The 14,296-nt window shown below is 39.4% G+C and overlaps 1 protein-coding gene across 3 annotated transcripts in view; it reads right to left on the reverse strand.

Annotated features, from left to right (window-relative positions):
- Positions 1–14,296, reverse strand: part of LOC124184285 (LIM domain only protein 3-like) — a 104,511-nt gene that overhangs the window by 4,539 nt on the left and 85,676 nt on the right. For 2 of the 3 annotated variants that reach the window (XM_046573824.1, XM_046573827.1), the window contains exon 5: positions 11,298–11,454. In XM_046573824.1, the coding sequence (XP_046429780.1) occupies positions 11,298–11,454 (157 nt within the window). The remainder of the gene's footprint in view (positions 1–11,297; positions 11,455–14,296) is intronic. The other variant, XM_046573828.1, reaches the window with a different exon arrangement.

Raw genomic sequence — 14,296 nt, forward strand, 5'->3', positions numbered from 1 at the left:
CTTGCTTTCTTTTAAGTAAAACCAGTTTATGTTTCAACTGTTTGGCTCGTTTGTCATACTTGCAAAAATTTACCGAGAGCTTATGAAACTGCGTACCATTTAGATTCGTCTATGATCGCGCCAGAGTTACAAGGATTTGAAAATAGCTTGCAATTTGACATTAGAGCGACGAAATTCTTAAGAAATTCGAAATCAAGATTGTCGTGGAAATTTTTAACCAACAAAAAAAAATGGAGAAAATTACTTGGAAAAATGTTGAAAAATTCCTAGGGTGAGAGATTCGTTTTTAGCTTGGACCAACTTGTGTTGCTGGTTGCCACGTGTTCCCATAAATCTGCGCCCGCTCTCAGCAGCCCGGCAATTGAAGATAAAAGTGAAATAAGTCATAGACTTAATTTAGGGGGAGAGACGCCTGGACTTTCTTTCTTAATTACGCGCCCTATTCTGGTTCCGCGGGCCGACCGAAAGGGGTTGAGCTTCTCAAGCGGGAGATTTAGGCATTCCTGCAGGACGAAGTCGGGCTCTTACAGACCCTCGGTGCGACTGTTGCACACTCCTGGAACGGCTACAAAGCGTTATTAAGCTTCTTCCTCTTTCTTTTTTCTCAAGTCTCTTACACTCAGTCATTTTTATCAGAATTATTATTTACGGGCTAATTACTCGACTTGGGCAGGGATTTTAATGCAAAGAAGTACGAGTGTCACGTCTCGGTAGTTTGTACACGTACACTTACACACTTACACACTTACATACTCCGGTAATTATCTTGGGTAATAATTAATTCCGTATCTCATTCCCTGAATCTAGCTGGGAGTTTTCAATTCAGGAATTTAAGTTCGCAAAATATGTACGACCTATTATTTTCTTCTTTCTTTTCATTTTTTATTTATCGTATCTTATCTTTATTCTGTCTTTCTTTTTTTAAACTGTATTTCTACACATCTTTTTTATATTTAGAAACAAGAAGGTATTCGAAGAACCGTCTTTTTGTTAACTCCTTTTCTTCTTCGTTTAGCTTGAACATATTTTTGCAGTAACTTTACTCTTCCGGAATTTGAAGAATGCGGAATTTTAGGAACTCACCTGCAGCCGACGATAATTAAAAGTTTATAACGATAGAAAATGTATGAAAAGCTCAAATTGCGAAGAACGACTTTTCTGTGAAATTTAAAATCTGTGACATCACGAGCTACGGGTTGGCAAAATTATTCCCATAACCTACGGTGTCGATTTGTCCGGATAATAATCAGCAGTGATGTAAATTGAAGAAAACTTTTGTGAACATTTCAAAATTACTAACGTTCTCCGTTTACTTTTGCACGTCAATTTGCAAAATGAATATTTCCAGTCTCCAATTAGTGCGTAATAACAGAGACAACAACGACAGAGACACTGAGAAAAGTTTCATTTGTTACAGTAGCTAGAAAAATTCAGTGAAACAGGTGTCGTTAAAAAAACTGTCGGAATATTGTTGGGAATAAAAAATTATCATGCGGCAAATCTGAATTCTTAGTATATAAAATCGAAAGTACGATTTGTCAGTAACGAATAATTCAAAAATATATAGGTGAGATAACAAAAAATTCATCCAATCGTGTTAATTGCATCGATACAACGAAATGCCTCGCGGATGAAAAAGTAACCGGGAATAGACGTTCATCTTCAGGTCATTACCGCGATACACGAAGAGGTCTGTGGTTGGAGAAAAACTGAGGGTATTTTTCGCGAGATTTGCGCCCGCGAGCGCACGAGTAAGACATTAATCGCGAGCTTCGGGGTTAGCGAGGGCGGGGGTAGTTTGTAACCGGGGGTGCGAGGGTTCCTGAGGGAGGGAGGGCTGGGGATTCCTGAATCGCGTGTCATTTGTCTGTTGATCTCCTGCGGCTGGGAACTGAACAGGTGCCCAACGGGGCTAAAAGCACCGGCCGCTTTTCTTCACGGCAAAAATTAGCACCCCGGAGAAGAGAATATTAAGCATTATACCGTCTCGTTATTTTCCCTGATACCTATAACTCTGATCTGAGGAATTATTTCACCCGGGGGAAGAAAAGTTTCTTGACCGATCGTCAATTATCCGGATTATTTTAGTTGTCCTTATTCCGTAAGAGTTTGCTACTCGTTTGTGAATATGATTATTTCTCAAATTTGAAAGTTCAGGTATTGTGAAATTTTAAATGACGGGTGGAGAAATCGAACACATTGTGATATCAGATAAGAGTAGCACGATTTTGGAAAAAAACAAATCAATTTTCATATCACGTTCTTTGAAATACGGTGCAATTTTTTCTTAATGTCAAAAAATTATTTTCGGGTTTGTATCGTCGTTCAATAATTTATGAAATTTTTCGCGGTAGACGCGTCGATAAATAAATTAATAAAGTATATTCTTGATTACGCATGTCGTATACTATATCAATTTTCTCTGCTGAAATAATGTGAGTTACGATTCAAATTTCAGTAGCTTATAAATTGCGTTCAAATGAGCATAATATTGAATGATCGTATTAGTGATTAGCAAATAATTCCCCGATTAAAAAATATTTGAAACGCTCTGCTCGAGATTATAGTATTTTTGGACGCAGTTCAGAAACAGTGATTGTAAATTATTCAAAATATTGTTGAAAATGATTGAAAATCAAGAGAAACTAAGAAAAATACTTTGCTTTATAAAAAGAAAAAACACGGATCCAAAATATTTTATCGTTAGAAAATGAATCCGACCAAAATTACAGTCGATCCATCATACAATTGTCAGTTTTTGTCCGAGTATAGCAATATCGTCACGTCGAAGATCGTTTACAGGGTAGATCTTTATAGTCTCGGTGAAATATTTCAACATCGAGGGTTTCCCAAGCTCACACCTTCGGCACGGCCATCGTCGAGGCGTCGATGAACAATTAAATGATCGGCCACGTTTCGTTAAATTCGACGAGAATAAGGGAAGTCGAGACGCGATGATCGGCGTATTTGGTCATCCCACGGAGCCTTCCGCCTTCGTTAATTACCCTCGAAAGCTTATAATTCCTCGCGGAGAGCCGCCAGGAACCGAGTGTAATAATAATAGTTAGAAAACTCGGAGGCGTGCTGGCGCAGGGAGTTGTTTCGCAACTAAACTCGTAATCTCGCAACCTGGGCTTTCCCATGCCCGATTCCCGTTCAACACGGTGCGAGTGCTGCAGCCTACGCCAACAGTTATTGCGTCCTGCTAAACCCAGTCATGCACCGATGGCTTATAATATGTTCTGAATAAATCGACCGTAATCGCGTCCGGGGGAAAACCCGATTCGTTTCCTAATTTCACGCGCCTGCTTCGTTTCGGAAATGGATATTTCGAACCTGAAAACTGCTGCGCTATTTTTTTTTTTAATGGCAATTTGAAAAATGATGTATTGAATATTTGACTTGCGAGTAACGTCGTTTTGTAAGAATTATCAAAAATATTCGATTATTTTTCCTCACAATCGGTTTTTGTTTTTTACTTCCACGAACGACGCGATGCAAAATCAATTCGTGTGATTAAAGTGTCAATTATTGTCATTGTCTTAATTACCAAGTACCTGTTTAATATAATTAGTGAAAGATGGATGAATATTTTTACCTGAAATTGAAAAATGTTTTGAATGAAGATATAAATTATTAAAGAACTTTTTCACCGTCAAGACTGCGTACCGAAATATACGAAATTTTTATTTCGAATGGACTGTTCGAGAAAAAAAAAAAATACCACATAATCGATTGATTCGAGTCACGGTTAATAAACGGCAAAATCTGACCCTAGTTAGCTGGAGTTGAGTAACCGATATTAATTTATTATAAAGTTGGCGTGGCCTTTGATTTTTTAAATAAATTGAAAAACGGCAAAAGTATAACTGTCACGACTAATCAGCAGTTAAATAGCGGCAAATTACGCAATACTTAAAATTCGCATAGTTTCAATTGGTAGCGCAAACTTGAGTAACCTTCGTAGCATAGTTTGAATTTTGATTTATTTACCTTCGTACAAGAACACGAGAAGACGACGTGAAATTTCTGTTTATTCCGAATGAAATCGTCAAAAAACTGGCTGAATGTTTATTTCTGTAAAAAGAATCGTTGGATTATTTATACACGATACGACCGATTTTGATTCTCACAACAATTCTTCACCGTACAGGGAGAAAAAATAAGAAACGAAAGAAGGCAAGCGCCGACTCGGCAAGAATTCTTTAAATATCTTGTATTTGTTAAGTATTCGCAGTGCGATATAGCGGGAGAGTCGTAAGCCTTTACGACGTACATTGATCCCCTTAAAGTCCCATGTTTCTGGGGCGTCGCATTAGCATATTATCTGCCGGCAGCCCCCCGGCACTCACCACCCGGCTTGGTGCCCCCACCCCTGATTCGCGAAGGACTTTGCAGACACTTGAGAGTTTGTTTTAAAACTCAGATAATCGTTTCGAACTCTCTTCGTCTCGCACCGGCTCCTCGCCCACCCTCCCCGAGGTCCCAGGGGTGAAATTAGACCGGAATAAAAGTTTCTGCTAATTTTTGAACACCTCATAATGCTTTTCTCCCTGGCTCGTTGGTTTTTTTTTCTTTCTTTCTTTTTTCTTTTTTTTTTTTTTTACCATCTTCTCAAACATCGAATTATACCGTATAGTCGTAAACCTTCGTAACTTGAATCGCAGACGATTCGGTTGAAAATCTAGCTTGTACAAAAATCGAATTTTTTCAAATTATTTTTATTACCAGATACTCGCAATTTGAGTATTTATTTTAAATTCAAACATAAGAATACTGAAATTACCGCGAAAATCTTATACGTTGACGCTTTGTTTCAAGCCTCGTTGAAAAAAATTTTTGAAATTCTAGCACGTTCATTTGATTTTGATCTTATACGATGACTCATTTTATTCCGAAGACTGTTTTCTACAAAGACACTGAAACGGGTTCTTACCATTTCTGTATCTCATTCACTATTGCTATTAATTGTTCATCGTAATCAATATCCGTGCAACGTTTTAAAATTTAATATTAAACGATGCTGAACGACTGTACTTACTGAAAAGAGTCTTCTGAACAAAACGAAACAAAACAAATATTAGATTTTAAACAATTTTTAAGTGATTTGAACCGAAGTATCGATATCTGACAAGCTTGTGAGCTTTTGCTTATATGTAATTCCAATACTTTCTATTCTTAAACATATCCTCGATCGTAGGTCAGGAATATATCATTATTTACATACACACTCAATGTGCGATTGTCCGTTGACAAAACTAATCAAAAGTACAGACTTTCGATCAACCAACCAACCCCCGTCAAATGTCTCTGTTCTTCGCAAGCTCGTTTCCTGGCAATATATAACAACCAGGAAGCTTCTCCTCTCCGTCGTTCCAATAACGCGCGATTACGACAATCCCCCCCTCCCTCTTGTCCGTGCCCCTTCACTAATTCTAAGAAATCGTCGTCTCATCAACCGATCGACGTGTTTCCACTTCCGTTTCGGCACGCTCGGTCGGCTGGCAACAAGAGACGTCGTTTACAATCAGCATCGCCGCGGCAGCTAGCCGAGCAGCCGAAGATTGAGACAGCTGTCCGTTCCCAGGCAATCAGAAAAACTACCCCATCCAACGGAGGCCTCCCTCACCCTCCTAGATTCCGCTTAAGACGGCGCGAGCTTTCTTTACCGCCTTACTCCGAAGGTGACTGCAAGCTTCGGCTGAGCTCGAATACCCCGAGCATCTGGTTCCGTGGTTTTTAAGATCCTCAACGGTTCTTCCCTTCTTATCTCATTCTTATTTTCACCCCCGGCGCGCTTCAAGACGTCTTCGAAAGGAAAAATGGGGCTCGAGGATCGCAAGTACTTTGCATTTCCTTCGCGGCGTTTGGTTTCAAGCTCGATCCGTTATATACGCGGTTATTCCTTTTTCATCTTTCGACGATTTTTCTCTCGTTACCTTACCGAAGATCGGATAGTACGTCACCGATCGTGTCTTCCGATTTCAGATTAGGTGGATAAAATACTCTCAAAAATCCTTTTCTTAAAGTTTGCGCCGTTGGTTGAAGCGGATTGTCGATCTAAATTGCCCGCATATTTTTGTCCAGTGATTGGACATTGGAAAGCGTTTTGCTTCTACAATTACAAAATCTTTTATTTTTCAGTCACTTCGATACCTAATCAAAATCCTCACATTCGACATATTTCTTTGCATCATTTAAAAAATCAAACTTACAGTAAAATTCTCCCATGCTTTTTGACAATTATTTTCGACAAGTATGGAAACAAGCCAAAATATTTCTGTATAATCTCGTTATCAAGGCTGATGGCGAGACAGTTGGCAGAGAGACAGAGGTAACTCCTTTGTAACAACGTCACGAACACGCGCCAACCGGAGACAATCGAATCGCCAAAGGTGTCTGAAGGACGTTAAACCGCGAAGCTTGAAATACCCGTTGTGCAAATTATCCAACAGCCAATTCCTTTGTACTCCTTCGACATTATCGGAAAATATATATTACGCACCTACGTACACGTTGGTTATTGCATCGGGAGTGTGAAATATGTAAAGCTATCAATATCCAGTTATATTCAAAGCCGTACGTAAGAGACGGGAGTTGTTGTACATTGTCACCCGAGAGAGCTTTCAGCAGAAACGTTTTCCAAGAATGTAATTACAACATCGTTCAGGCCCTGCTCGATAAGAGAAGGGCGACGCACTCGGTATAAGGCACGGCGTGATTTTCTCGACGAAAAGAACGTCGCGGTTCGCGTCGAATTTATCACGAAGATTTAATTGTGTTCGGGTATCAGGTGACACCTCATTATACCTTTATACTTCCCTGCGCTTTGAACGATGTCATTACACCCCCCGTTATTATCTGCGCCGATAATTGATTGACTCTCTTGTCATCCCCGTCACCTGTAGCTCCTGGTGGTCTTAAGTACTGATTGATTATAGCCATTGTACCGAATAGTGCATCGTAACTAAATGACGTCGTTGACAAAAGGCGAAAAAGCGTCTGCCTTTCCGGGGAAAAATGCTTTTATATCATCTTGTACAAAACGATGTGAATGATTTCCTATAAAAAAAAAAAAAAAAACGACTAATTACGAAGTTTGAAACAAGGAAGAAATCAAAGGTACTATTCGAACATGTATGCTTTGTACGTTAACATTTGTTTTACTAAAAAATATTAATATTTTGCAGTGTATTGACGCATGTTTTCAGAACATTACGGAACCATGGTCACTGCGCTTACCGAATAACAATTGATGATAATGAGTTGAACGTATGGCTGAGTGAAAAAATTAATGACAGTTTTATATTTCTGGAAAACGTCGAGGAAGTCATCTTGTTTACATTGTTATAATGTTTTTTTAAGTCTTTTATTATATGTTATACATATTGAGCATCGTATGCCGAGAAAAATTATTTTGAGAATCGTGTACGATAAAGCTTGACGTCTTATTGCGATTAAAAAACATGAGTCAGGGATAGTAAAAAATACGAATCGATTCGCATACCGTGCGGATTGAGAAAGGAAAAGAATTTATTATATGAATTGATACTTCCGTGTTTCGAGTGTTTTAATTATATCCAGTTGGAGCAACTAATTTGGCTAATATTAATTAAACCGAGTGTACACAAAACTATGGCATGTATATTATAACGCGAATACCTATATTCCTTGTGTGTAACTTACATCCACCCCGGCTGATCCTGTACCAACTCGAGAGAGAGAGAGAGAGAGTTTGAATAGAGTCGCTTGGCGGGTCTACGAACCCCTGGAGAACGCGACGAGGGTGTAGCGAAGGGGTAACGAGTGAGGGGAATTTGCATATTATAAGTAGTGCACCTTACCAAGCCGATACCATCGTCAAGATATCCGAGGATTGCTTATTCCACACACGTTATTTCATGATTTTCACCCACATACACTGCCGGCCAAAAGCTTGGGTTGAAATTACTTGCCGCACTAAAGGTTAGACGGCGGACTCAAAAATAAAGGTCATATAATTTCCCAAGCGGCGTTTCAAAGAAGACTAATTTATCTCCACTTTGATTTTTTACAAAATACTCTACGATTTTTTTTAGCCCTGAGTTTGAAAAAACTCGTATTAGATGAGGTGAGAGACGCGATTGACAATTTTGTTGCGTTAAAAAGCAAGTTCAAAAGTTCTTTATATAATTCATACGTATAGTTTTTGTGTTACGTTATTTCCCAAGCTTTCGTTTCAAATTTAAATATCATTCTCGAAATCATCTTACGCGTGGATTTAACTAACTTTGCAATTTCATTTACTTCTCCGACAACGAAAACAGAAAAAGGCTTCATCGCTTTTGTTATTATGCGGGTATAAAATAAACGAGCAATATTATATCGCTTTCGCCTGTAATTTCTGCCGCAAGCAGAACTGCTTCACACCGTCAATATTTTGATAGGCAAATTCGTTACGTGATATTCGGACCTGGCTTAAGATGTATCTTCTACCTGCGGAGATTTCGCTAAGATAGGCACAGGATTAAGACGGTCCAAGATAACTCAACGTTCCGCAGTGTGTATATTGTTTTCATACAACGCTGTTGCTTTAAGGATAATCATCGGCCTTAGCGTTCAAGCTGCTGTCGCAAAATCGATGCATCGAAATCGCTCCAATTTCTCGTCGATCTTGTTTTCTACCCGGATTGATCTTTGCATTTAGAACAATCGATCAACAACTTTCTCGACATTTTTCTACGAATGTTTTTGAAAACGCGGATCGGAAATATAGATTTAAAGTTATCGATTTTTTCTCATTATCTTAACCATCGAGTGTCGTGATGATCTAGCAGAAAGCGTCCTTCTCTTTGGTGGTATTAATTTTTTTCGACAACTTTTCATCACTGAATCTTCTAACCTAACACCTCTTTTCTAATTTTCTTCAAAATTATACTTCGGTGACCGTAAAGCAGGAAACAGTACAAATTATATGGCCATTAAAAAGTTCGATACTTTTTTCATTTGAGCTTTAAATAAGAGTAAAAACAAAATTGAAAAACCGAAGAATCCAGAAGCAGTCGTCGATTTAATCTGAAAAGCCAAACCGAGGCGCCGGGTCGGCGAATTTAACCAGGATCCCAAGTCTCGGTAACAAGGATCACTCGAAAGTCTTATGACTCGTCCGAATTGAATTCTGCCGAGGTACAAGGGGCAGGTGGGCATCAAGGAAGGTGGCTCCGGATCGTTAAGGTATGCGACGAAGCCTCGGAGGCCAAGGAGAGGAGCGGAGAGCTTAATTAATAAGGACATGCGATATCCCACTCATACAAGAGCTGCCGATGCCTTATAGGGCAGGCATAGCGCGCGGGGAATCCTTTGTCGTCGAGGACCCGCGATCCGCTTCGCTCTCCTCGTCTTAGGACACGTGTTGTCTTCGGTGTCGGGAACCTAGACCAACCGGAAGCCGCCCTCGAGCCCTGGATGCAAAGACGTGGGAGCAGCTCGGGTTCAACGCCGGGGTTCAAATATTCCAAGTTAGAGGCGAAGGAGATTTGAGACCTTTCAAGCTATCGCGTACCTAGCTGTGCGTGCACTGAAAACATTGATAACCGTCTCACCGTTTCGCGAAAAAATTGTTGCAGTATCGAATTTCCCAATGGGTGAAACTCTAATTCGTAGGATTTAAAAATTTAACAGCTCGGATGTTGAATTGCCAGAATTTTTATACACCACCTTTTATAAATGTTTGTTATGTGTTGAAAATAAAAAAGGTTTGGAAAATAAATCAAGGTATGGAAAATTCGAAGTACAGAATTGTAAATTTTCATCATTTTTCCATATTTTTACATATCACGGTTCTATATTTTTGACTTTTCCATTTATAGACATTCTACATTTTCTAATTCTGTTATAAATTTTGTATCTTAGAAATTTTCGCATCGTAATCCGCTCTTTTGACCGCTCTACTTTTAGAATTCCATTAGCAGTTGAGATCAGAAGGGTGAAATAAAAATCGGTTTGTCAAGGGTTGAAGAAAAATTTTTTTAAACGTAACAAGTTTTTTTCCTCGACAACATAAACGGGGAAAATATGGAAGAAATTTAATAAAAATGTTGCAATGTGTTGGACTACTTTTTACATAATTTTCAAGCCTTTCTTGAGGTGGAAAAGTTTATATCGTGGTTTAAAAATAAAATTGCCTTTCGAACAGACGAATTTCACGCTTTCAATACGAATGCCTTACCCTCGGTAACATGAAATAAAAATCTCCGGGAAAACAAGCGACGGGTTAAATTTCGTGAATATACGCCGCTGGGCTAAAAACGACTTGCGTGACAGAAATAATTAAGTCAAATTTGTCGTCATAGAGGCGATAATGCATCGTGAAGATGAAGTTTGCCCCGACGAAGAAGAGCGGAAGAGGAGGCGAAGCGAGGGCGCCACGTGACTCGGGGTGAATTTCCTCAGAGGGGGGAGAACTGGAAGAGAAATTGAGACTGACAGCGCTGTTTAGCGGCTCAAGTAGTACCGTTTGTTGTGTGAATAGTTGAGATGCCTACCTTCCCACCTGCCTACATGCATACATTTAGGGATGGATAAACCGAGGGGATTTACTGACAGAATTCTAGAATCCTCGCGGCTTCCACCCTAAATCGTGTATTTGGGTAACACCTCCCTCACCCTCCCCTACCCTCCTTTCCCACCGCACCCTCTACGTGACGATCATCGCGGTTGGTTTCTTCGACAAATCGACCCGAGTCTCTGCGATATAAACAAGTGAGTCAGGCCAGTAAATAAGCCAATTATCGACGTTTGCTAAGCGTCTCGACGTTCGTTCGATTCTGGACCAGTAACGCGACCCTTGATTAGACAGGTTTTGTTACGTGAATTGCGTCTGCGGTGCGGATTGTCTGAGGAAAATGTAGAAGAAGAGGCGTCTTCGTCTTTCAATGCGATAAAGAAATATATTCAATCGAATGTCGTATATATTTGAAATTCAAATTCGTTTTTTGCTCGATTAAAATACCGTCGATAATTGGGCCAATCAATTGTCGATTGGCTTTGTTAACGCTCTGCCGTATCTTAAGATTCGAGACGTACTTCGCTTCAGACGCTGTTTAACCGTTTGCTCTGGTAGGAAGAAAAGAAAGTTTTTAAAAAAAAAACAAAAAACTATCGCCAATTGATTAATCATACATCATTACGAGTGGATAAAACTTCGCTCCCTTGTAAAGTTTCGATTAATCGAAAAACGCGTCGAGTAGCGATGAATGTAACGATTTACGTTTGTCCGATCCAGAACAAGACACAATTTATCAGTTAGTCGATGTTACCGGAGATTGAAGATGAGTTACTTGTCTCTTGATGTGGGCCAGAGTAGCGGAGGGTGGAGGATGCAGAGCCATATTTGCGAAGACAAGCCTCTCCTCGTAGTCATATTCGCACAGGATTTTATTTTCGCACAAGTAAAATCTGTCGCCCACGCAGAATCTGGAATGAAAAAAATCAAACGCTATAATTTCGTGGAAATAATTTTATATTTAGATGAAAAACAACTCCAGCTTTAGTTAGAAAATTGCCAGGACGCTGAATTTTTTGTAATCATGAATAGAAAATGTTTATCGGGATAAATGTAAATTTATAGCATGTTTAATTCGAATGTTTTGTTTATTTACGATTAATGAAAGTTTGATCATTTGAACAAATCTGTTATCTTACAATTAGTGCGGTTCTGAACTTGAGCGAAATGTTTTTCATTCGGGAATAGTTGAGAATTTATCGGGCGCATTTATGGGTTTCCGAGTCTATTTGCAGAGACTAACCGTGGCGGTTTCAGAGATAGGAAAAATTCAGTAAGTGAGTTAGGGACTAGGCCGAGCAGTAAGGCGTGTTAATTTCCCTTCGACTGCTTTCCTGCAGGCGGGAACTGGCGAGGAAATTGCGAGGAAAAGGAAGAAAGAGAGGTAAAAATAAATACAGTGAAAAAGTAGAAAGTGAAACAACCGGCGAAACTCTCATCGCTTTCAGCCTTGTGGAAATCTTGAAGGCTATTTAAATGCAAATTTTTACTTAATTCGCAGGAAATAAAACGTTTCGTTTATGTACACTGCTGCAGTTTACCATCGCCGATTAAAACTCGCCTTCGCAATGCTCCGATGGTTATCTATTTATTCGTTGCGAGGCGAACGAAATCTTCGATAATTTAACACGGCTGTATTTTGTGAAATTTTTATCATTTTTCAAAAGTTTAAAGGTGTTTTTAGAGCTCTCCGATTTCAAGTACGATTGATTTGAGTTTACGTTGATTATTTTTCCCGTAATCGTTCAAGTTATTTTACATGCAGAAAAACTAACTCTAACAATAAGTGTTTACGTATAAGACGAAAACTAATCGGTCGCGTTCAGATGCAAAATTTCATGGTAATTAACGGAAAATTGTTGAGGTTTCCAAGTCCTAGGTCTGTAAATTCAAAGTTTAAATACATTTTCAATTCTTTACAAATATTTTTCTCTTCGAATTTCGACACCATCAATTTGTTTCTTTTATAATTTTCAATGATATTTCAGGTAAGTGTGAAAAAAAAATTGATAGCGAAATATATAGCATTGCAGTTTTCGTAATTTTTGGATACAAAGACGAAATAAATTCAAGTTTACAAAGGGGAAAAAAATGTAGTCATCTGAAAATATGACGTTCAAGCAATCGCGAGTTTACTTTTTATTCCCCACAATTAAAAAACTGTATCATTTCATCAACCAGTATTTTACTCCATTTTCTCTTCACGGATCTGCAGAATTCTGCCTGTCCTAAATAGTCGATTGTAAAAATAATAGGCGTGTGGAAAACGATGAAAGGAATTCGAAACAGCAAGTATGAAAAAATGGCCCCAAACGACGAGGAAATCGGTCGCGTGCGTACAGCAATGGGACGAGAATCTCTCCTCTAATCAGCAAAGCATTTGGCATTCTCTTATTCGACGGCGTTTAAATGTTTCCCCATGACTCTAGTAAACAGCCGAGGTCCTCGAGGTACGTGCCCAAAATGCGATATTGAGGGAATAACGCGAATTCGCCGCGGTGCTGTGGGTTATACGGATCGGCCAACTGTCGCGCCTTGGCTCAACGGCCCTTTAAAATCTCTGGCTTTATGTACCCCCTTTTTTATTGCCAGATTCAAAAGTCGAATTTCAGAGACGTATCTGGAATACATACGCATAATCGTATTATGTACCCCATAGGTGCACACATAAACCCACGTGTCTAGTTCCTTCAGCGAGTTTCCATTTGCAAACGTTAGCGCAAACTTGCAGCAGGCTGCGTTCAGGGTTCGAATTCAGAGTCCGTTTAGAGTTTTACGGGTTATAACGTCTGATTTTTTCCTTATCCTTACAATTTTTCATTTCTTCTTATCCTTCTTCTTCCGTCGTTCTTTTTTTTTCACTTTTTCTGCATACAAATTTTATACTTCTCTTCGCCCTTTGCCGATCCGTGTGGTAAGAATTATTATTCTCTATCAAGTTTACGCCGATTTTTCAACGCCTGACGACTCTAAAATCGTTTTGTCACGATTAAGTCCAACAAGCTCTTTTAAATTCGTGTCAGCTCCACGTAATATTATTACTCTTGACGGAACCTCGATTTTGCCCTTCCCTCCCCTCACCTTCCGTCCCATTTTCCCTGCCGCATGACAAGCGTGTCCAAGCGATTTGTCCAACAAACGAGATCGTAATGCTCTTCTCCATCTCCATATAGAAATCAAGGGAGCAAAAAAGGTATGGGGACGCAAATATCTGGAAAAACACTCTTCAAACATCGATTCTGGAAATCCGAGTGGTAACGGAAATATTTTTCCGAGCATGCGTAAAGTGCCCCATTTCTGAACAGTGCGGTAAAACGACACTGGTGCATGCGCACTTTCAGGTAACTAAATTTTACGTACGGGTGTTACGCACCGCCAGTGACGTTATTGGGCTAAGTTCAACCTGAAGTTTGCGCGTTTAGGTTAGGTTTCATGCAGCTGAGCCTATGCCTTTGGACCTCTTGATTGTCCTCAACCTACTTCTTCGAAATTATTGTCTATCATTCGTTTGCTTCTCAAATCGAATTTTCCTTCACTGGTGTTGGAAAAAATAGCGCGTTCTACACGTGCGGATGAGTGATGTCTGAGTAGTACGTTTACAGCACTCTTCGGAAATTGCCTACTTTCCGCACTTTTAACACAATATACCGATGACGAGAATATTCGAAAAGACGATTAGTTCGGTCGTTCTTTTCTTTTCCCGTACAACATTCGTAAGCGACATAAGAAATAGTGAAATTTTCTGAGTAAAAA

Source organism: Neodiprion fabricii, chromosome 6 (genome assembly GCF_021155785.1).
Source record: "Neodiprion fabricii isolate iyNeoFabr1 chromosome 6, iyNeoFabr1.1, whole genome shotgun sequence".
In the NCBI taxonomy this organism is placed as follows: domain Eukaryota; kingdom Metazoa; phylum Arthropoda; class Insecta; order Hymenoptera; family Diprionidae; genus Neodiprion; species Neodiprion fabricii.